At 43.0% G+C, this 22,197-nt stretch overlaps 1 protein-coding gene across 1 annotated transcript in view; it reads right to left on the bottom strand.

The window, feature by feature from the left end:
* Positions 1-22,197, bottom strand: part of LOC126252318 (protein gooseberry-neuro-like) — a 173,578-nt gene that overhangs the window by 12,051 nt on the left and 139,330 nt on the right. The window contains exon 5 of the mRNA XM_049953203.1: positions 21,916-22,060. Coding sequence (XP_049809160.1) covers positions 21,916-22,060 — 145 coding nt within the window. The remainder of the gene's footprint in view (positions 1-21,915; positions 22,061-22,197) is intronic.

The following is a 22,197-nucleotide window of genomic DNA, read 5'->3' as shown; positions in this document are numbered from 1 at the left end:
CTGGTGCAAAAACCATCGACAAAATCCTTCCCGTAGAGGGAAATCCGCTGCTGATAATGCTTGTATTTGTTGCGGGTAATAGGGATAGTAGCGATTGTCATGCAGCATACACATAATCCTACTTTGGTTTATACCATGTTGGCGGGCCACTTGCTTGTAGCTTGTACTAGGGTTCGTCTCAATATCCTGTAGAATCCGGTCCTCCAAATCTGGTGTGCGCACTGCCCGTCGCCTCCTTGCACGTTCGTCTGTGTGAAAGGACCCATGATCACACAAATGCCCAAAAAGGGTTTGAAATGTTGTGTGAAGTGGTCTTTAAGGGTACTTGTTTTGATGAAGCTGTGCTGCCTCCCGACCATTTCCATCCGCTTGGCATTACACAAGTACCATCTCGGCTTGTTCCCGACATGAATACCGGACCACTCTGCTGCTTACAGTACGCTGCGTCAATCACACAGCTTGCAACACCCGAGGAACACACGGTACGTGGTCAGAGGAACTTGCATTGGCCAGCGCCGTCTACCGTAGTAACAAAGCATTCCCGACACATGTTCATAAGACGTTTTTTCCTCCAATTCCAGTCAGGAAACCGTTTCTGAAATTTGCCGGTTTTATTAATGTTGACGTTGTATGTATCACAGCCGCCCGGGTTGGCCGAGCGGTTCTAGACGCTACAGTCCTGAACCGCGCGACCGCTACGGTCGCAGGTTCGAATCCTGCCTCGGGCATGGATGTGTGTGATGTCCTTAGGTTAGTTAGGTTTAAGTAGTTCTAAGTTCTAGGGGACTGATGACCTCAGAAGTTAAGTACCATAGTGCTCAGAGCGATTTGAAACATTTTCTGTATGTATCACAGACGTTTGAGACTTGAAAAGATATCTGGAGTCAGATAATTTCATTTAATTAAAGCACCTGTGCCTGGGTTTCACGTAGGATCCTCCGGGTCGTTAGATGTTGAGACTTTCTTCCAATACAGATGAGAGACTCTGCAACGTCTTTTGAGTTTAGTTTGAATACCAGGTGGTATGAGACCTGCGTGGAATTCGGACTGAGGAGGGTGGCATGTTAGGGTAGTGCGTGCACTTGCATAAAGCCACTGTGACAGGGTGACGTAGTGGTTAACGTATCTGTCTACTGACCAGGAGACCCAGCACCGAATCCCGATCTTGGTACGAATTTTCATTCGTCGCCTCAGTCAGCATATATACAGTAAGTTGCTGTGTCGGTGGGCCTCTTACGATTATATGTTACCACCACCACACCACGTCAGTTCCTCCCGCCACTCCCCCCCTCCTCCCCCCCCCCCCCAAACACAAATTAAAAATACATTTAGCCTCACCTTGTGCACTGATAGTCGAGTCTTCTTGTTGACTACGGTATTTCCATTTCTTGCTTTGCTCCTTTGCCTGGGGTCACGTTATACGCCAGCACTCGTCCGTGGCGATCAGGAGGCTAAAGACGTCATCTGATTGGCCTGACACAGCTGCAACATTTCCGGTTCTGTCTCGGTTCGGCGGACACTTTTAATAGACGTGAACAACCCAGCGGCGCCTTCTTTTGTCATGTTCATAATATCGTGCAAGATGATGACAACCAATATGATTGATTTACACTTTTTTATTCTTCGCGTACGACCTCTCTTGCGATTCCTCGTTATTCACAGGAGACTGTTTGCCGCCGCTGAGCTGAGAATAAAGAGCAGCCTAGAGACGCGGAAAAGGCGCGCTTTCTCCGGCTTGCAGCAGCCGCTGCCCGTAATTAGACGGAATTAATTTGCAAGCTTGAGCTCCTTTCTCCCGTGCCGATTGGTGGGGCAGGAAACCAAAGCTCACACATCTCTGCGTGTGATCTGAGCTTTATGTTGCAGCGTGAATGTCTCTCGAGTGTTTTGAACATTGGATACAGGAAGGAGAGATTATTTTATCTTCTTTTTGGATTGTCGTATATGTTTCCGGGACAGGATCAATTGAATATCACATCAAAGCAAAGATCACGAGCGGACGGGATATCCGTTTAGGTGCTACGAATGTAGGGACGGAAATTGACTCTGGGCACTTTTAAGGAATCACATCGGCATTTGAATCAAGCCATCTAAAGCAACAGCGGGAAGCCGAATTTAGAATAAGGCTCAAGCAAAAGAGAGAACGTCATGGCTACAAATGAATGTACAATGGAACAGCTTGACGCAGTCTTCGGTTGGATAAGAAAAATTACTTGCTAGAACTATGTTACCAGTTTCGACAGCGAGAATACCGACTGTCCTTTTTTCCCTCTATATGTTTCTAAATCTCGGTAGATGGAAGGGATTTCCTTGACAAAACTACTATCGCACTAGTCACATAGAGTGGGTTACAGAAGCCATAGAAATCTTCCAAGTTAAACCGATTTCCTCCTACGTTATGAATCCAGCACAATCCATAGAAGAAAAATCCCAAACTCCTTTTACTTAGTATTGATAACATCCGGAAGATGACACAGACAGGGAAGCATCAGTATGCTTTTCAAACGACACTGAAAAGAACACTTCTTTGGCACTTGTTTCACTAATAAATTATATGTGCGACCTAGGACTCTATCTAGCATAACTTTCAATAGGCTAGACAGTGCGCTTATATGCCGAAACCTCGATCGAAAAGTAATTAATTAATAAACTAAAGAAGTAAGTTTTTTCACACAATAATGTTTCACGATATAGCCACATTGAAATCAACAGGAATTATAAAACCAGATTGTTCATATACGAAATATTTCAAACAGAACCAGATATACCCTTTCATGTACTACTGTGCTACTCATGAAATGCCGAAAATTTCTAGCCAAGACCAGAATCAAAGTGAACGATTAAATGCTAGGACTGGTCAAAATATTTCGGAGTGCAACGATTTGTTGAGCACGAGGAATTCAAACCCTTACGCTCGCCTCGTCTATGCTAGCGTAATTGTTGAAAATACTACTACTGTAGTATTTACACTAACTTAATTTGTCCAAACGCCGTGTCACGCTGTATCATTCGTGCGACCAGGGGGAACCGCTGCCCTCCGTTGTCAACTTGCACTAAATAGTACATTGTTAGTTTTGTGGGTCAGGTATATGATCGGAAAAAAGGCTTCATTCCGTAGTTCGTAATTAATGCATCAGTTAGAAGCTCAGGCACAGAGCAATGTCGCGAAGTGGTTAAGACTTAGGACTCGCATTCGGGAGGATGATCGTCCAACCAGATTTCAATTTTCCGTTGTTTCCCTCAATCGCTTACAGCAAATGCCGAGTTGTTTCCTTTGAAAAGGGCACTGTGAATATTCTTCCCTTCCCTAATTCCATCTTCTGCTCAGTCTATGCCGAAAAACCCTAATCTAACTTTTTTTGGAAGTGGAATGTTCATTGTGCTGTCTACACCAAGACATATTATGCAAATTATTTTAAAATTCGAGGCAGAGGACATTTTTGCTGTATCAAGCGCTAAGATTTCCTCCTATTTCATTTACGAATTTATGCTACTGCTTGTTTGTCCCTCAATCCTGCCATGCAGGGGATGTTCACACTTTCACTAACACATGACAAGTAGCGCTATATGGAACACCGCCAGTGTCGTACTTGCACTATGTGGAAATTGGGCTTCTGTTAAAGTTGGAAAGGTTGTCCACTCCCCGCAAAAGTCGTTGTGTCATCGAGTGTTTGTTACATATTTGCCAATGCACAACTTAAACAGACCTCCGGACAGCTTAAGTGAGAACACCAATAATATAGTTAAAATTTGTTGCATAATATCAACCTGCAACCACATTTAGGTCGTACTAGGTGAACATGTAGATCGATCAATTGTCTGGTCTCCCTTCATCTGCATACAATAGGTATCACGGTATAATTTTGGATAAGCCGCACCAGTTAAAGAGGTCAGTTTTCTTTAAGACTTTCATTAACAGATGAATGGATCCTAGTTTCCTTTTATATACTACACAGACTCAGAAGAAACTAGACTGCTCGCATCACTAAGGCTATTTTCATGGTATATCAGCGCGCAGCTGTTTTTTCACTTTGTACTGTGGAGAAGTGGCAGCGAACGATCAGTTTACTACAGGCCTGGTTTGTTATCCGTCGGAAAATGTCATTTAGGGGGCCTGATGCAAAAGGAGCGACATTGGTGTTGAAAATTTGTGTACCTAAGAAGTATATTCGGTACCATTTTTGTCCTCCACTGCTCAAACTACTTCTACAGCTCGTTAGATTACGGCTGAGCAGTGGAGCGCAAGAACACGTAACTGATAACCCACTGCCAATTAACTTTTGATTTTGCTGAAAAATATGAGAGCACAGTTCAAGGACCTTTTGTCCACCACAAAGGCAAGATGTCGTCGTCATTAATTTGTGTTCTACCTACAGAATTATTATGGACCAGTGTTTGGTCATTTTACATCCTTTCTTGTGTATGGTGTGATTCAGCTCCCTCTACCTATGTCGTTTTATGCACCCCGCAATACAACAGCTGGCCTCCAAAAACCAAGCGCAAGATTTTCTTATTCTATCGCTTGCTACGCGCAAACTATTATTCCTAAAGAAGAAGTGAACATGGCTTTTACTGTGCGAAATTTAATGTAGTTCAATTTTGTAGTAGGATGTATTTTCGCTGGAAACCTCGGTTTTCGAGTTATCCAAGGAAAACGCACAAAAGTGATCTTCTAACACACATCCACCCCCGCACTTATCCCTCACCAGTTAGGATTTCCAGTTTGTTTTTCGAGACACTGCCTCCCACCACTATACAAAAATTTCCGGCTGCCCAAACATTCCCTAATTCGACCCTTTTTCGTCTCCACTGATTGGGCTATTACGTCACCTGCATAGTCAGCTACTTCCTTACTCCACTCGAAAAGGCCATGAAGGCCCAACGGATCCGACCGACCGCCGTGTCATCCTCAGACCACAGACGTCACTGGATGCGAATATGGAGGGAATGTGGTCATCAAACCGTTCTCCCGGCCGTATGTCAGTTTACGAGACTGGAGCCGCTACTTCTCAATCAAGTAGCTCCTTAGTTTGCCTCAAAAGGGCTGAGTGCACCCCGTTTGCTAACAGCGCTCGGCAGACCAGATGGTCACCTATCCAATTGCTAGCACAGCCCAACAGCGCTTAACTTCGGTGATCTGACGGGAACTGGTTTTATCACTGCGGCAAGGCCATTGGCCAGCTATCTCATTAACATTGTTAATTAAAAATGCTCATGGAGATAATGGAAGAAAAACGAATTGTGTAAACGTTACGTAAAGACTAATTACGTTGGCAATTCGATTCAGACTTAACCCTTTCATAGTCGGAAGGCCTGACGAATATAATTATGTAATTGTTTATTTTATACTGTTAAAATTCACAAAATAGTTAGGTTAAATTTTCACAGACGTCAGTTTTACAATTTTTCAGTGCTCGACTAAGCCGTTGGCAAAATAAGGCCAGTCAACAAAGACCAAAAAGGGCAAATGTGGGAAATGATTCGTGCATTCGCAAATTTTTGTGCAGTGGTAGGAGGGAACAACATACTAGAAATCCTGATCGTTTTTCTCTTGTAACTCAAATTACGGCCTCCAGCGAAAACGTATCCCAGTAAAAAATTTAACTACATTAAATTTCTTAGATAAAGGTCCCGCTCAATTTTTCTGTAGAACTTAGTTTGTCCATAGCGAGCGAGAGAATATGAAAATCTCGCACGTGGTTTCTGAAGGGCAGATATGGAATTGTGGGGTGCATAAAACGATATTGTTTGTGGCAGCTAAATCACTCTGCATACCTCGATCATCATGTGGCTTTTATCGATGTGCGTGTGCTCGTTTTAATTGTAGACTATGGGACAAATCTCAGAAATGGTGCTTTTACAGTAACAGTACAACACAAAATTAGTTGTATTGATAGAAAGTTCTGCTGTAATACTGCGAAGCAGTAATGGAAAATAAAGATTTTGGTAACTGCATGGTGATTAATTGCTAGCAGTTCTACACAGATGGTTCATTTTCGAAGGCACACTGATGCTCTCTAGCCAGTTTAGAGCGTCGCAGACTCACTTTCAGTGTTAATACAAGCAGTTGGAGTCTATAAGGGACGAGGAACATTTCTTTTGGGAGCTGCTGTGTCGTTATATACGACTGGGGAATTGGTGTTATTAGAGTGGGGGTGGTGAATTTACTCGGCGTCGCTGACTCATAGCACGGCGGACTGAGTACAGAGGCTCCTCCTCCATAGCTACGTCGGCGCCTGTTCGGTGGACCAGGCTGTCGCACAGCTACTGTGGCTGCGGTCTCGACGCGGAATCGTTTAGCGTCCCGTCCCACGCCGTGCCGGCTGAGGTTTGCGTCACCCATTGGCAAATTACCGGGCGCGGAATGCACTGCCGGAATCTGCTGCGTGGTTTTCTGTTCCCCGTAAGCGGCACACTAGGCTGCCAGCCTGTGGTTAAACAGCAGGATACCGTTTCGGCAGATTAGAGTGTGCTCGCCTGTCCGCTTTCACGTGCTGCAGGCGGACTCGGCTCATTCCGGCAGGCACGACCTTGCTCACGTAGGACACTCGGGACTCCTACACGAACGTATTACACAGTAGCGTGCAAATACCTTGCTCACTGACGTTACCCATTAGGGATATTTTCATAATCACCATCTTCTGACCAAGTTTGCATTCACAAATGGAAATTAATATCATCGACTCATAGCATCAGATTTTCCTATAGATCTTCCAAGTAAGAGGGGCGTTCAATAAGTAATGCAACATTTTTTTCTCGGCCAAAACATGGTTCAAATGGCTCTAAGCACTATGGGACCTAACATCTGAGAGCATCAGTTCCCTAGACTTAGAACTACTTAAACCTAACTAACCTAAGGACATCACACACATCCATGCTCGAGGCAGGATTCGAACCTGTGACCGTAGCAGCAACGCGGTTCCGGACTGAAGCGCCTAGAACCGCTCGGCCACAGTGGTCGGCTTTCGCGGCCAGTTTCGACTGAAAATATGCGGAAACTATTGTGCGACATAGTGGAATATTCCCGCTTCAGACGCTGTAATCTCATGAAGTGCCGATACGTCGTAGCTTTCAAAATGGTGTCTATAACGGAGGTGCGTTCCAAGCAGAGAGCTGTCATTGATCTTGTTTTGGCGGAAAACAAGAGCATTGCAGATATTCATGGGCGAGGCGTTTGTCGTCATCAGTACAGCTGCGCCTTCCACTGGAAACTGAAAAACGATTTCAGGGTGTTCGTCGCCACAAAAATGCAAGCGAACTTCTCCTTCCCCACGACAAGGCTAGGCCTCACACTCTACTACGCTCCATAGAGGAGCTCACAAAACTTCATTGTTCTTCGTCATCAAACCTACAACCTGGATTTCGCACCTTCCGACTTGCAACTGTTTGGTCCCACAGAGGATGCACTCCCCAGGAAGCAGCACGTGCATATGGGGAGGTTATTGATGCAGCAAGATGTTGTTCCGACGTCGATCGGTAGAGTGGTACCATGTGGACGTACAGGCCTTCCCAGTAAGGTGGCGTTAGGCCGTCGCATCGAGCAGAGATTATGTTTAAAAAGCAGGGTTTCGTAGGCAAAATAGCGGGAAATAATACGGTATGTTTCAATCCTGAATAAAACCAACCTTCTTTCAGAAAAAAAGTGTTGCATTTTTTACTGAATGCTACTTGTACTACCGACTCTTTCTGTCTCTCTTAATTTATATCTCCCTGCCCTCACAAGTACTGTAAAAACGCACGTGAAATAGAAAAAACTGAAGTGTATTTCTCTTAACCTATTAGCCAGTAGCCTCTGAAATAACTTCGCCTTTAATTCTTTCGAGTACTATTTTCTTTCCAATCATGTTTTTCCCACCTGCTATTGATTTTGAGCAGGTGTAAGGTGTCAGGCAAATCCAACACCTTCCATGAAAACCCTGACATGATAAGCAAATCCAGTAGTATGTCACATAGCTCCGAATAAATCGTGACATTAAATTAACCAAAGTAATACGAGTAACGAGTGAGCAAATGGAATACCACAGACTAACACAAGAATGCCTAAATGCATGTCATACCTTCCCACCGTGGGACAGACGCAGTTCCGAGGGGAGAAACGAGAACAGAAGCCGAGAGCAGAACCGTGTTAAGCTGGAAGGCCCTACGATAAGGGACGGACGGACACCCACGTCGCCAGCTAACCGCTAGGACCACACCATCCGCAAGTTTTAGCGTGAGACTTTTTCGCGTCTCTGTTACGTCAAGACCACCCCCCCAGTCAATGTTAAAAGCTAGAGCCCTCCAGAAGAACAGTATAGATCTTACGATAACACAAAAGGGCCACATCAACTGCAAGTTTTAGCGTGAGACTTTTTCGCGTCTCTGTTACATCAGGACCACCCCCCAGCCCATGTTAAAAGATAGCGCCCTCCAGAAGAACAGTATAGATCTTATGATAACGCTAAAAGGACCACACCAGCTGCAAGTTTTAGCGTGTGACTTTTTCGCGGCTCTGTTACGTTGCAAACTTTAAAAACATTGTCCCACCACGAAAAGTATAACGTTTCTCATTCGATGCACAGAATTTTTGTAGGCGGAGCTTAAGGTTAACATTGAGACCCTGATTGGTCAGATGAAAACACAGCCAGATAGTTTTTTTTAAACCAACTTCGGTAAATTGTAGTAAGGAGAAGTTAGGAAAGAGTTGCTTCCGAGACAGCGAAGTGAACCCGTCGCCCCCTGACGAACACCGACAAGGTAATGAACGCACGCGATGCCGCATAACAGCGCATAAAGTTCACTCAGAACTGCAGAAGTCTCATCTGTTACATCCCCTTTTTGCGTAATACTAGTATCGATCGTCAATTAAAGCTCATGGTGTTCACATTTGCCACTTGAAGTAAAAATCTGAAACGCGATGATTTTTCTGTTATATAGTTATTGAGAAGCCACATCAGCCACTGTAATTTACGACAAGTTAGATAAGTAATTAAAAATAATTGAGGGTCACTGTAGACGATTTTGATAGTTTTCTCTTTTGTGAAACTTAATTTAAACCTAGATTATAGATGTGATATGGTATAGGTCATCCTTCGATCCACTGTAGAACTTGGAAACCCATTCAGGGAATATTCGTTCACATTTTTGTTGAACGCAGTCGGTTTTTACCATCCTGTATTAAAACATTTCCTTTTATCAATAGTGCAATTTATAAACAATGTTTTGTGAGTAGAATAAAATTTCCAATGGTAAACTTAACTGATTTTTCGACGTTATTTTACCAGCTAACTAAAAATAGGAAAGCCTTGAACGCGTTCCACTAAATTTAGTTAGTATTAAGATTCTTTTACAGGGAGTGCAGTGGAGCTGACGCTGAAATCATTAAGTATTTGGTTATATCATCGCTAGTCTCACTGAACTCTTCTGAATTCTACATGGCGTGTGGTCTGACGTCTCCTTACCAGCAACAGGTCCCAGGTTCAAACTAGTCAATTCCCTAAAAAACACGCTCAGAGCGTCGTTGCGCGAAAGTGGTAGGGAGACACGATATAGAACAAAAAGACACCACGCAGAATGTTTAGATAGGAAGTAGTGTTTACAAACACAAGGAAGAATCGAAGATAGGAGAAAATATCCTTGAAGAATGTCGATCGTTCTAGACAATCTTAGGTAAACTAGTCATATAATTCCGCATAAGAATTCAGAGCTATGTCTTGCATTACGCTAAAAAATTTCTTCATTTCCTGTAATAAAACCTCTTTCCACAACTGACGCATTGGTTAATTTTTCTATTTCCCGTATTCCGTACATATTTGTTACGATTGTAATTTTGCGAATGAGGACTTTCGTATTAATAAATATCAGTATTCGAATTCCAGCTAAGCACTTTAAGAAGTGTAAATCCCTATTGCTGGACAGAGAACTGGAACTTGGTAAGCTCACCATAAGTCTTCCATTCACATGCAGTCGACTGCAAACAATCGTCACTTTCTTCTTCGTCGCTAACTTCAGATTCGTTGTGAATAATATCACCGCAGTGAGGAAAAGATTCTTGTGGCTCACGCACGTGAGCGAACTTTGCTTCATTCTTGGTGCCCTCCAAAACATGTTTGGCTGCGCCCTTACTACTGTAACGGCTTCTACCCGCCATACATACAGAAAAGGACACGATTAAGAACGTAACTACAGTTACACAATGCAGACAACTTACTGAGGCCCAAATTTAGTATCACATGACGAAACGTGTTGGACTGCGTCTGATTTTGGAGCCAAAGCGAAAATAAGCATGTCGGACGTGGTCAGACACTGAAGGGAAAATATTTAATTTAAACATGCAGCTAAAAGATTCTTCCGTCTCTACTTATCAGAAAATTTACGTATTTATCAATGAAAACAAAAACTTTGTATGCTTTACAGAACATCTACAATTTATGTGTTTCATTGATAAATATCAAAAATAGACGGCGTCACCTATTTTTATTTAATGTTGCCGGTCATACATGTACAGCTATGCATTCAAAACAAAGCAGTCCTCAAGTTGAAGGCTGTGTTGAAACCCTTAAGTTGTTTATTCGAGATCTTCTGTTAGATGATGTACGCCTTCGCCTTTCTCTGCATTTTGAACTGGTTTATCCAGTCAACTACAGGAGTGCCAACAGGTCAATGTCGACTCGGAATAACGGTGCAGTTTGTATTGTTGCCAGAGAGGGAAGAAGAGGATAAATGACAAAAAAAATCCGACACCCTTAGATTTGTAAGTGATACGTATCCAGCCTGAGTCAGTGTCCGAGCAACACGTTGTGCAGCTATTGTCTGTATGGAACTGTAAAAGTGTGTTCACGATAATGCAGTAGTTCTTTATAAAAATTACTGTGCAGAAAATATAAGTCCCTACATATGTACACCCACAGTAAGTAACAATACTCTGATCTTATATTTAATGTAAGGCAACAATTACAAATCTTTGTTAAAATAATGTTACTTCGATGTTTTGCCCCCACGGCTATTATTTTTTCAAGTGAAACATTATATCTTTAGTCGTAGTTCTTTATACTACACTTCATTTGCACAGCACGTTCTGGTTGCTAAACTGTTTCTCACGATACAATTTTGCAAAACAATAAAAATATCCAGTATGCTGACGCTGACCTTGCACTTCAGTTCAGTTATGTTTTATCACACTTCTGTTATGTTTTTATGGAAGTAATGACCTCTAATGCATTCCGCTGCAGTGTTGGAAGGTAATATTCTCAAGCAACTGTAAGACTTCAAATATTTATCACGTAATTTAACTGTCAGTAGGGATACCGACGCCATAAAAAAGCGCCCTCAATCAGTTATGTGGAAAGATACAAGAAAAGGGAGTAAACGAAATTTAAAGATTGTACTAAATAATTACCGTCCATTAAATGCTGTGCGGAAGCTGAAATTTGAAAGAGTTACGAAAAGAGAAACTTCGAGAATGGAAAGCATTGAACTGGGATTTCTTTGAATTGTAAAGGAATTTCTAGGAAAGGCCGCGTAAGAAAGATGTAGGTAGGAAATTAAATATACAAGTTGCAAAAGTATGTAGCCGTATCGGATGTGTATTTAAATAATTACGTTTTATGTATTTAAATAATTGCGTTTTCAACAACTTTACCATTCAGAATTAACCTTGCTGAGACTTATTAATGCAGCAGGCTGAAGGTGAAAAACATCATCATCAGGCAATCGAGACGATAAAGAAACATTTTTGTTACATATACCAAGGTTTTTCATGATTTCGTTGTTTTGGCGTGAACTACCTTTGAAGAAGACGCGGCCGATTTTCTTCATTCTCGCCCGACCTGAGCTTGTGCTTCGCCTCTAATAAGCATGCATCGACGGGACGTTAGAAGCCCAGTCCTTCATTCTTTCTTCCGTCATTTTCCTTTTTTTTCATACACTCCACAGTACACGCCAGGACAACACAAGACGAAGAAAACGTTACCTGTTTAAGTTAAATACTTTTGATTTGTTTTATTTGGCTGATGATAGTTTTAACCTGGAAACACGTTGTGTTAACAAAATTCTAAGGCGGTAATTAACCAGTTGTGATCGACAGGGGTTTCTGTGAATGAAACGTAATTGTTAAAATTAGTGGATGCATTATACAAAACGTTGGAGTGATGAACTAGACCCTCTGTCAACTATTCGGCCTCTTATAAAAGCTTAGAGATGTCGACATCCCAGCAGAAAAATCCTGGTAAGGAAGCAATGGGCAACAGAAAACGGCGTTAGAATAACCATTCGTTGGTGATTATCATTATGCAGCTGATAGATACCATAAAAATGTTTGCCCCTATCTGCAATGATAAATTACCCTTCATTTTTACACTGAGGTGAAAGTAAGTCATGGGATAGCGATATGCACATATACACATGGCGGTAGTATCGCATATACGAGGTTCAAAAGGGCAAGGCAAGAGCGGAGCTGTCATTTGTAGCCAGGTGATTCACGTGGAAAGGTTTCCGTCGCGATTATGGCCGCACCACGGCAATTAACAGACTTGAACGCATAGTGGTCGTTGGAGCTAGACAAATGGGACATTTCATATCGGAAATCGTTAGGGAGTTCAAATTGCGAGATACAATGTCAAGAGTACGCCCAGAAACCAAATTTCAGGCATAACGTCTCACCACGGACATTGCAGTGGCCCACGGCCTTCATTTAACAGCCGAGAGCAGCGGCGTTTGCATTGAGTTTGCAGTGATAATAGACAATCAACACTGCGTGAAATAACCGCAGAAATCAATGTGGGACGTGCGACCAACGTATTCTTTAGGAGAGGGCGGCGAAGTTAGGCGTTAATTGGCTACGGCAGCAGATGACAGACGAGAGTACCTTTGCTAACATCACGAAATCGCCTGCAGCGCCTCTTCTGGCCTCGTGACCATATCGATCGGACCCTAGACTACTGGACAACCGTGGCCGGGTCAGACGAGTCCCGATTTCAGTTGGTAAGAACTGATGCTAAGATTCGAATATGCTGCAGACTCCACGAAGCCATGGACCCAAATTGTCAACAAAGCACTTTTCAAGCTGGTAGTGGCTCCATAATGGCGTAGGCTGTGTTTACACGGAATGGACTGAATCTGCTGGTCCCACTGAACCGATCATTGACAGTAAATGGTTATGTTTGGCTACTTGGAGATCATTTGCAGCCATGGATGGACTTCATGTTCCCAAACAACGTCGAAATTTTTATGGATGACTGTACGCCATGTCACCGGGCCACAGCTGTTCGCGATTGGCTTCAAGAACTTACTGGACAAATCGAGCGAATGGTACCATCACCCAGATCGCCCGATTATAATTCTGCAGAACATTTACGAGACATAATCGAGAGGTCAGTTCGTGCACAAAATGCTGCACCGGCAACACGGTCGCAGTTATTGATGGATCAGTGTTTTTGCATGGGACTTCCAACGACTTGACGAGTCCATGCTAGATCGAGTTGCCGGACTACTCCGGGCAAAGATCTCCTACACGATACTAAGAGGTATCCCACGACTTGTGTCACTTCAGTGTAAGAATTTGTTGTGCAATAAGCATGCAGTCGATTCAGACTGTTCTGTATTTTGTCTTAATAAAAATTTTGCGTTACCACCAGAAAGAGGTCTGTAATAAAATAGAAGGGAAGAATTTCCTCGGAGAGTGATTATGGAAATCGAGTGTAGTTTTGTATTACGCTGGCGGTACAGTGCGTACTTCAGTCTGCCGTGAAATCCCAGTTAGTGGTTCGGCCGTTTTCTCCGGAGCGTGTTTCCTGTGGAGCCATTACCCGGAGTCGCGAGCTGGCGATAGCCGAGTTGTGTAAGCGCGGCGTGGCTCTTGAGGACGGCGGGCATCGGCCATCGGACCAGGTGGCGGGCGCCGAGCCAGATGGCCTGCTCGGCGATAAATCACCAGCACTCCCACTGCCGGCGCTTAATTAAATATCAGGGGAACCCGTAGCCGCGTCACGCTACATCTACTCGTGTCTGAGAACCGAACTGCAAGCCTGGCTGAGTTTGGTGTTAGTAATAGCTGAACCCCTCCCCCTAGACTGCCCTCCTAAAAACCGTGACCAGGTAACTAGCTGCAACTTTCCATATGATCCCTGGCACTACAGATGATACTAAAACACGTCTGAGAAACAATCAAATTAATTTGAATAGACTTTGAATTTTCGAAAGCAGCTTTTCATAAGAAATACAAATTTTTACAGTGCATGTTCTTGAGTTGTACCTCATCTGAATTTATTTGGAACCACCTAAGACACTAGAAGAACGGTGAAATAATTCCTTCCACACAACAATTGGACACTTAAAGCAGTAAAGGAGTTTTGCTGTTTGGGGAGCAAAATAACTGATGATGGTCGAAGTAGAGGGGATATAAAATGTAGTCTGGCAATGGCAAGGAAAGCGTTTCTGAAGAAGAGAAATTTGTTAACATCGAGTATAGATTTAAGTGCCAGGAAGTCGTTTCTGAAAATATTTGTATGGATTGTAGCCATGTATGGAAGTGAAACATGGACGATAAATAGTTTGGACAGAAGAGAATAGAAGCTTCCGAAATGTTGTGCTACAGAAGAATGCTGAAGATTAGATGGGTAGATCACATAACTACTGAGGAGGCATTGAATAGAATTGGGGATAAGAGGAGTTTGTGGCACAACTTGACAAAAAGAAGGGACCGGTTGGTAGGACATGTTCTAAGGCATCAAAGGATCACAAATTTAGCATTGGAGTGCAGCGTGGAGGGTAAAAATCGTAGAGGGAGACCAAGAGATGAATACACTCAGCAGATTCAGAAGGATGTAGGCTGCAGTAAGTACTGGGAGATGAAGAAGCTTGCACAGGATAGAGTAGCATGGAGAGCTGCATCAAACCAGTCTCAGGACTGAAGACCATAACAACAACAACAACAATTGGGTTTCTTTCCGTATGAGTGTCCATCAATGAGCACTATATTCACAGGTTGAAGTCTCTATAGAATTGTTAAAAATATTCCTCTCCAGGACATGAGTGATAACAACGTCCGTACTTACAGTTTTAGTGCTTCCACATTCCCTGTACCAAACAGGATTCCATTCTTTTCCAGCTCTTATCCTTTTTCTAGCCATAATCGTCACTATGAAAATCCATCCCTTCTCGCTAATTTGAGGCCTGAAAGCTAAGCATGAACTCATAGCAACTGGTTGCTAATCAAAAGGTCACAGGTCTGGCTGTGGGGCTACCACATTTCCGCTTCCAGTCTTATATTTTCTGTGGGGGTTGTCATCCTTAGCCTTTGTAAGTTCCTTATCATACTGCAAGGCAGCAGAAGAAGGTTAGGACTCACAGTCGTCTTCTGTCTGAGAAACCCTTGACTGTCTTCACCTGTAACACTCGCACGACATCCTTATAAGCTACTACCAGGCGAGCCAGTTGGACCAAGAATTTTTCGAGATTTGTTACTCCTCTATCAATAGAGCCTGGTTTCCCAATGTGGAGTCCAGGCTCAGAGGTAGGTGAGATGTAGGAAGATCAGTAAGAAGATGGACTGATACCGTAAAAGGATGCTACGCCTGATAGTGAGTAGAAAGAAGAAGAAGATCTTACAGTTTTAGTCGGAAAAAATTGCCTTGATCACCTGAATTAAATCTACCGTTTTTGCTCGAGGGCGCAAATGCACGCTTGTCCGGTGACATTCTACTTCACTATACCCGGTTCGTTATATTGGTGCAGGAAAAAATTTTCGTGGAAAATATTATGACCTGCAAGCGCAGCAGTAATGGTTACGTAAATTTTAAACTCTCTCCGCAGAGCCTGCAAGACTCCCAGTGGGTTTATCAACAACTTAAATGGAAAGGCTTTCCTTCAGCGGGTGCAATGCCAACTCACCTTCGCGAGGTTTGAGAGGTATATCTTGCGTATACCTGTTTAATGTTGATGACGGCAAGGAGTACGTTAGAAATTTAGTGGTATATTTGTGTTGAACAAAATTCATTGATATAAAAGTCCTCTGAGTGTGGTACCGCATCATAATGTAAAAAAAATAGACTGGAGAAACCAACGATTCGTTCACGATTACAGTGGCCTTCTTCTGGGTTGCCTACACCTGGAAGAAGGCCACTGTAACCGCGGCCGAAACGTTGGTTTCTCCAGTATAGTGTTATACGTTATGATGCAGTACAATACCCAGGAAACTTTTACGTCAAGTCACTCTGGTCGTGGAAGCCTACGCAATTATAAATGCACTGATATGAATTGAATAGATCGGTAATACGAAATAACAAGAAATGATGTCAGTGCAAATCGTTCAGGTATGCCGAAGCAGAGCGAGAACCTCTGCTAGCAGCGTTCGGAAATCATAGATGTCAACGGCAGCGAGAGTTAATTTTTTAGTCAGTCGCAGAGGAGCGCTCAAATAGTGCAATGGTTAAGGCGACTGCTCGCGAAAAGCAGGGAATGCGGGTGCGAGTCCTCTCCTGCCTACATTTTCAATGGTCTCTACATATTCATCGTAAGTTAGATTTGCTGGTGACTAAGAGAGAACGGAAGGATGAAACCTGTTACCAGCGTAGAGCATGCTTCTCTCATAGCATCGAGGAAGAGTCTTAGGTCAGCGACCCGTCCGACGAAAGGATCACCATCCACGGCCTCACATTAGTTTCATTTAACGAGACACTACGGAGGAGACACCAGCTTAAAGTCTCGTGATTATGAATGGCACGCCTCCATTTCTCCTCTTCATGAGACCTAACAATACTGACGAAAATTTATTTCGTCATGAGGATTCAAACTGTCTAACTACGAATCGAACGCCACAGCATGGAGGCTAGAGAGGGTTCTGCACAGTGGAAACACCATAGGTTGCTATATGACAAAATATTTGTTTTAGACTAGTGTCGCTCTAGGCGTAATTTGGTCAATGTGTTAAACGTCGGTGTAGCTTCGAGGTGTATATCTTGCAGTTATACTGACATTTAACGTGTTGATCAGTTAGGACGAAACTATTGACCTTTTGAGTGGCAGCTGAGTTTATTAGATGAATAAGTGCAAGATGATATCCAGAACGAAGTTAAACCTGAAACTTCGCTTAAATATCTTGCGGGTGTATTACGAAGCAATTCAAAATTGGGTGAACAAGTGAAATCGGTAGATAGCGAGCAGATGACTGAGATTTGCTGGTAGGATTCTCAGAACGTGCATCCAGTAATAAAACCTCCTATAAGTGCGCCTCCTCCAGATACTGCTACATCATTCGAGCCTGTAGGCATGACAGAAGACACAGAGGGAATGCAAAGACTCGCTGATAGATTCTTAACAGGTCGGTGTAGCCTGTAAGAAAGAGTAACGAAGATGATCAAGGAAGAAAGATGATCTCTGGAACGGTCATCTTTGGAAGAAAGGTACCATTCTTCTTGATAAAGGATTTTCTCAACATAATTTTTCAAGAACAACGGTACCTTTCTCCCAAAGACGACCATTCCAAAGATCGTCTTTGAAAGAAAGGTACCGTTGTTCTTGAAAAATGCTGTTGAGAAAATTGAAAGCACCTGAAGTTGAAAGAACCCAGTCGGGTGCTGTTCTTCGGTGGCACTACTGTGCTAGATTGTTTAGCTAATAGCTGACTGGGGGAGGTTTTGCACAGCGAAACGGATTTGGCGAGGCTTATTACACGGAAAATAATTTACACTCTTTCAGTCATTGTGTTTATGTGGAGTTCCCAAAACGGATTTCGTAAATGTACACGATATCGTTTCTGGCTGGTCATGTAATCACACTCTAAAATCGATTCCGGAAATCCATTTGTAGCTGCCTGTTTTCCACTTCCACAGTCGATTTTCGTTCCCATGTAAACGCACAACCGATTTTGAAACGTGCTTGGGTTTCAGCTCACGTCTTCTTTTCAAAATATTCGCCTAATACGGACGGCCGAGAGTTAGTGTGGAGTAAAGGAGAAGCAGAAATATTATACTAAGCATGAAGCTGTCTAATATTGAAATGAAGAGAAACAGCGATTGTACTAACTAAATCAGAAAGTGGGACAGCTGTTTTCCAGATGCCATATTTAACTGGGCTAGGAAATTCGCTTCAGTTCTTAACATATAAACACGACAGCGTAAAAAGCTTTCCGAAATTCGCTTTTCGTCTTTTGGAAGATGTGTCGCATTTAAACGTAGCTTGTGTAAATTAAAACTTGCGAATTTCTGTGAGTGTTTCAAACCTTTCGGGTAACGATTTTATGTGCCGCCGTCACATCACCCGAAGTTATCTTCCTACAAATCGTGCAGTATCAAAGTTGTACGAACGATCCTTATTGCATCACAAAAAACATTTTCGTAGCACATTAGTTTAAGTGGCAGAACCACTAAAATAGTATTTTAACTTTACTAAGATTTGATCCATTGTGGTGTCTGACTTGTTTGCTTCTACCGCAGTACACGACTTGTGATGTCATGGAAACGTAGCTTTTTCACACACTTGATTGATGCCGGAATTTAATTCGTGCTGCAAGATTAGTATGAATGAAAAATCATCAGATGGCAGTACCCTGCAAGGCTGTTTATGCTTTCACTTACGTGGCATATGGCACGAGTCGAAGTTGCTAGAGGCGTACTTCTTCACATGAGGTCAAACTTGTTGGCTTTGTCCACTCACAAACAAACCACCACCCATCAGTCTAACTTAGACCTTGATCTATCTACTGACGGGGCTGTCACAGCTAACGTCACTACAAGAAGTAGTCGTAGCGAAGCAAAGTGTACATTTCCAGTGTTTTGTTTTAACTCCAACGTTTTCATGACGTCGTTGTTAAATAGAAGCAAACTTAACAGATACCACATTGGATATCTTAGTGATGATAAGGTACATGTTTCGTGGCTTTCGTTTTTTAAAACTGCAAGCTATGAACGTTTGTAGTTTTGATGCAACTTCGCATTAAAGATGTTTCGAAATTCGCCGATTTTGGAACGATTTGTGATACAGACTTGTCGGGGAATATCACTCAGCAAATAAAAATGTTGCATTTTCATCTCATGACTTTATTTTTCTGAGATTTTGAACAAGTCGCCAGAAACAAATGAGAGGAAGATAGTTGTGAAAATCCGATCAGTAGCAGCCTGAAATATATTTCATTTTTCAACGTACGTCTCCTATGAAGTGAAACACTTATTCCATCGGTTCACAAGGGCTTGAAATCTAGCAGGACATCTTGGGATTGCTGTCGAATCCAACATGTTGCTATGCAGCATCACTGATACACACTGCAAAGTGACAAGGACGCACCTTGTTTGTGATTTTTCTCGTCGTTTGTTGAATTCCTGTATCCGGTTCAAGACAGCTAACCGTTAAACAATATTCTAAAATACGCGACGCATTTCACAACGAACGTCCTTTGTTGACAGTTCCTTGACTCACAAAATTCGCACATTTGCGTGTTGTTCCAATCGAGTACACTTTCTGTGGCATCATCTGCCATCTGGCGCTGCTTGCACTGTTGGTCTGGGAATACTGTATATCAGTTATCTTCCACCTGATACGTGCTGCCACGTTTCAGAAGCACGCGTGTGTGGTAGGCGGCTACACTGTCTGACGTTTCTGACTTATTTATTGACTCACTTTCGTGCATTGCGTAGCGAGCGCGTGGAAATCAGCAGGGGACGTTATTTCGTGACTCTGAGAAGAGAGAGTAAAGTCGTATGGCGCTGTTCTTTTGGGGACCCAAAGGATTGGGTCAGCCGGATAATTGGAAAGATTTCCTTTATTTTACGCTCTTTGAGCCTTACCTTCAAATTGTGTGTTGTGTCGTAGGTGTAAATGTTGAGGGTAGCTGGGTATGTGAGTGCGTGTATAGTTTTAATACCGTGTTTGTGTTAATGATGAGAGAAGGTAGACAGACAGCCTGCTCTTATCGAACAGTCGCTGAACTCAACACCCACACAAGCCACTGTACAATGCATGCCAGAGGATACATCATACCAGTTTTGTCGATTCGCAGTTCTATTCCATTCATGAATTCAACGAGTGGAAAACGACAGTCTGTTGCGTCTGTAGAAGCCGTTATCTACCTTACCTTACTCTTATCATCTGTAAGTGAGGTATACAGCCGCACGGGTCAGCCGCGAGGTCTGAGGCTCCTTGCCGCGGTTCGCGCGGCTCCCCTCGTCAGAAGTTCGAGTCATACCTCGGGCATTGGTGTGTGTGTGTAGTCCTTAGCCTAAGTTAGTTTAATTTAAATATCTTCAACATTTCGCGGCCCTGTCAGCAACTGTAGAAATATTAATTTGAATTTTAATAACGAACAGACTCAGATTTCAGTCGGGATAATCCAACCTTCTTCAGAATAACAGTATCTATTGTTTGTCCATAGTGGACATCGTCAAGCTAAAACTACAAATCCATAAATTATCGTCAGAATGTAAAGGTTTATCTGGCACTGCCTCGGTCCCACTTCGCGACCGCGATGCGGCAGCCACGAGTGCTGTGCTGGGACTCTGTAGAAGATTGGGTGATCCCCACTGTAGCCTAGGAAAATTTCTAGGTAAACGGTGCAAATGAGGCTGTTCGTTATTCATATTAAAATTAGTTTAATTTAGATTAAGAAATGTGTAAGCCTAGGGACCGATGATCTCAGCAGTTTGGTTCCATAGGAACTAACCACAAATTTCCAAATTTTTTGTGATATACAATCGAGGCAGCAGAATGGTCGCAGTCTTCTTCAACAGAATATTCTCTAAATTGGCTCTACAGGGTTTCACGAGAACTTCTTTCTAGGACTTTCATTTAAGTTCCCCGAGCACTTCCGTCACACTTTCCTGTGGGCATCTGTCAATTTGCTCGATGTGCACCTTATCAGCCCCATTCGAAAGTCTAACAACCCTACCACAACAAAGGTCAAAATTTTAATAACGATTGTGGTGTTGCTCACGCTGCTAAATACTGCATTAGGGGGCAACAACAGTCATATTATGTGGCAGGTGCCATTAGAGCACAGTTAACAGTCATTTCATGTAATAATGAAAAAACTAGGCACTCATCTTTTTGTGTTTCCCACGCTGGTCTCGTCGTAAAATCATGGCTCAATCGTAGAAAATCTAGGTGGTTATGATTCCAAGCTCGGATACAAAAAGGCCTAGGTTTTATCCTACTATATTCAAAAGTTTTGTAGATGCGCTTTACAAAACATTCTTGGAGAGTAAACCTTTCAAAGTTAGCACAATAGTGATGTAAAAAAAAAAAAATCAGCACTCCGAATTTAAGTTACACTTCCTTTTAATTGCTTTTATTGCAATATCACGTAAACACAAAACATCACTTCACAATACAAAACATACTTGAAAACATCTTCCTCACAGTCACTGTTAAAGTTCACATTTTATAAGCGGACTACAATACGCGTCTTTCCAACATGACGTCCAACACTTGACTTTTTCAAGGTCCGACTCTCTAACAACTTAACAACTAACTAACTATCACTTACGCGCCCAAAACTCAGAGTTAAAAGTACGTCAAAGATCATAGTGACAAAAGAAAGAATACACATAAGCATAATATCATTGCAATATAAACATATCGATGTATCAAAAATGAAATCAAATCTGAATGTTGTCTCAGAAATATGTCTCAGAAATACAGTAGAATATTACTGGTATCGAGAGGTTCAGGTGAGGTACCATAATGGTTACGTAATTCAAGTACCATTACAAAGGCGAGCCACCAACAAGCGTCACAAGCCCTCTCTCCCCCAAGACGCTTTTAGAACTGAATCCAGGATATCGGTGCCAAACCTGTTGATCAGAAACGTTACACCGCTACCTCTCTTCCGATAGCCAAACAAATACCGGCGGCGAAAATTTCTTGTTCTAACAGGATTAGAGGCGGCTAGCTATAAGTCGAGAACCACAGCAGAGACGTACGTCAGAGGCAAGCAGACGAGAGACGTACCTGGAGGCGGCGCGGTGGTGGAGGCGGCGAAGGAGTCCGGGGGCAGCAGGTACTGTGGCGCGGGGTAGCCGGCCGGCAGGGCGTACCCCGCCGCGCTGCTCGACAGCTGCTTCCGCAGGCGCGCGCGCCGGTTGCTGAACCACACCTGCGACACACACACAGCGTCGTCATCACTACCTAGCCACTAGCGCTGAAGTCCTTCTGCTACTTGAGGGAGTCTCCACTCATAGTGGACAGGCAACAGGCAGCAAAAGGTCATTATTGACAATGTTGATAACGGCT

Source organism: Schistocerca nitens, chromosome 4, assembly GCF_023898315.1.
Source record: "Schistocerca nitens isolate TAMUIC-IGC-003100 chromosome 4, iqSchNite1.1, whole genome shotgun sequence".
Classification (NCBI taxonomy): Eukaryota; Metazoa; Arthropoda; class Insecta; order Orthoptera; family Acrididae; genus Schistocerca; species Schistocerca nitens.
The sequence above is the reverse complement of the archived record's forward strand: the minus strand, read 5'-3'. Positions and strand labels throughout refer to the sequence as shown.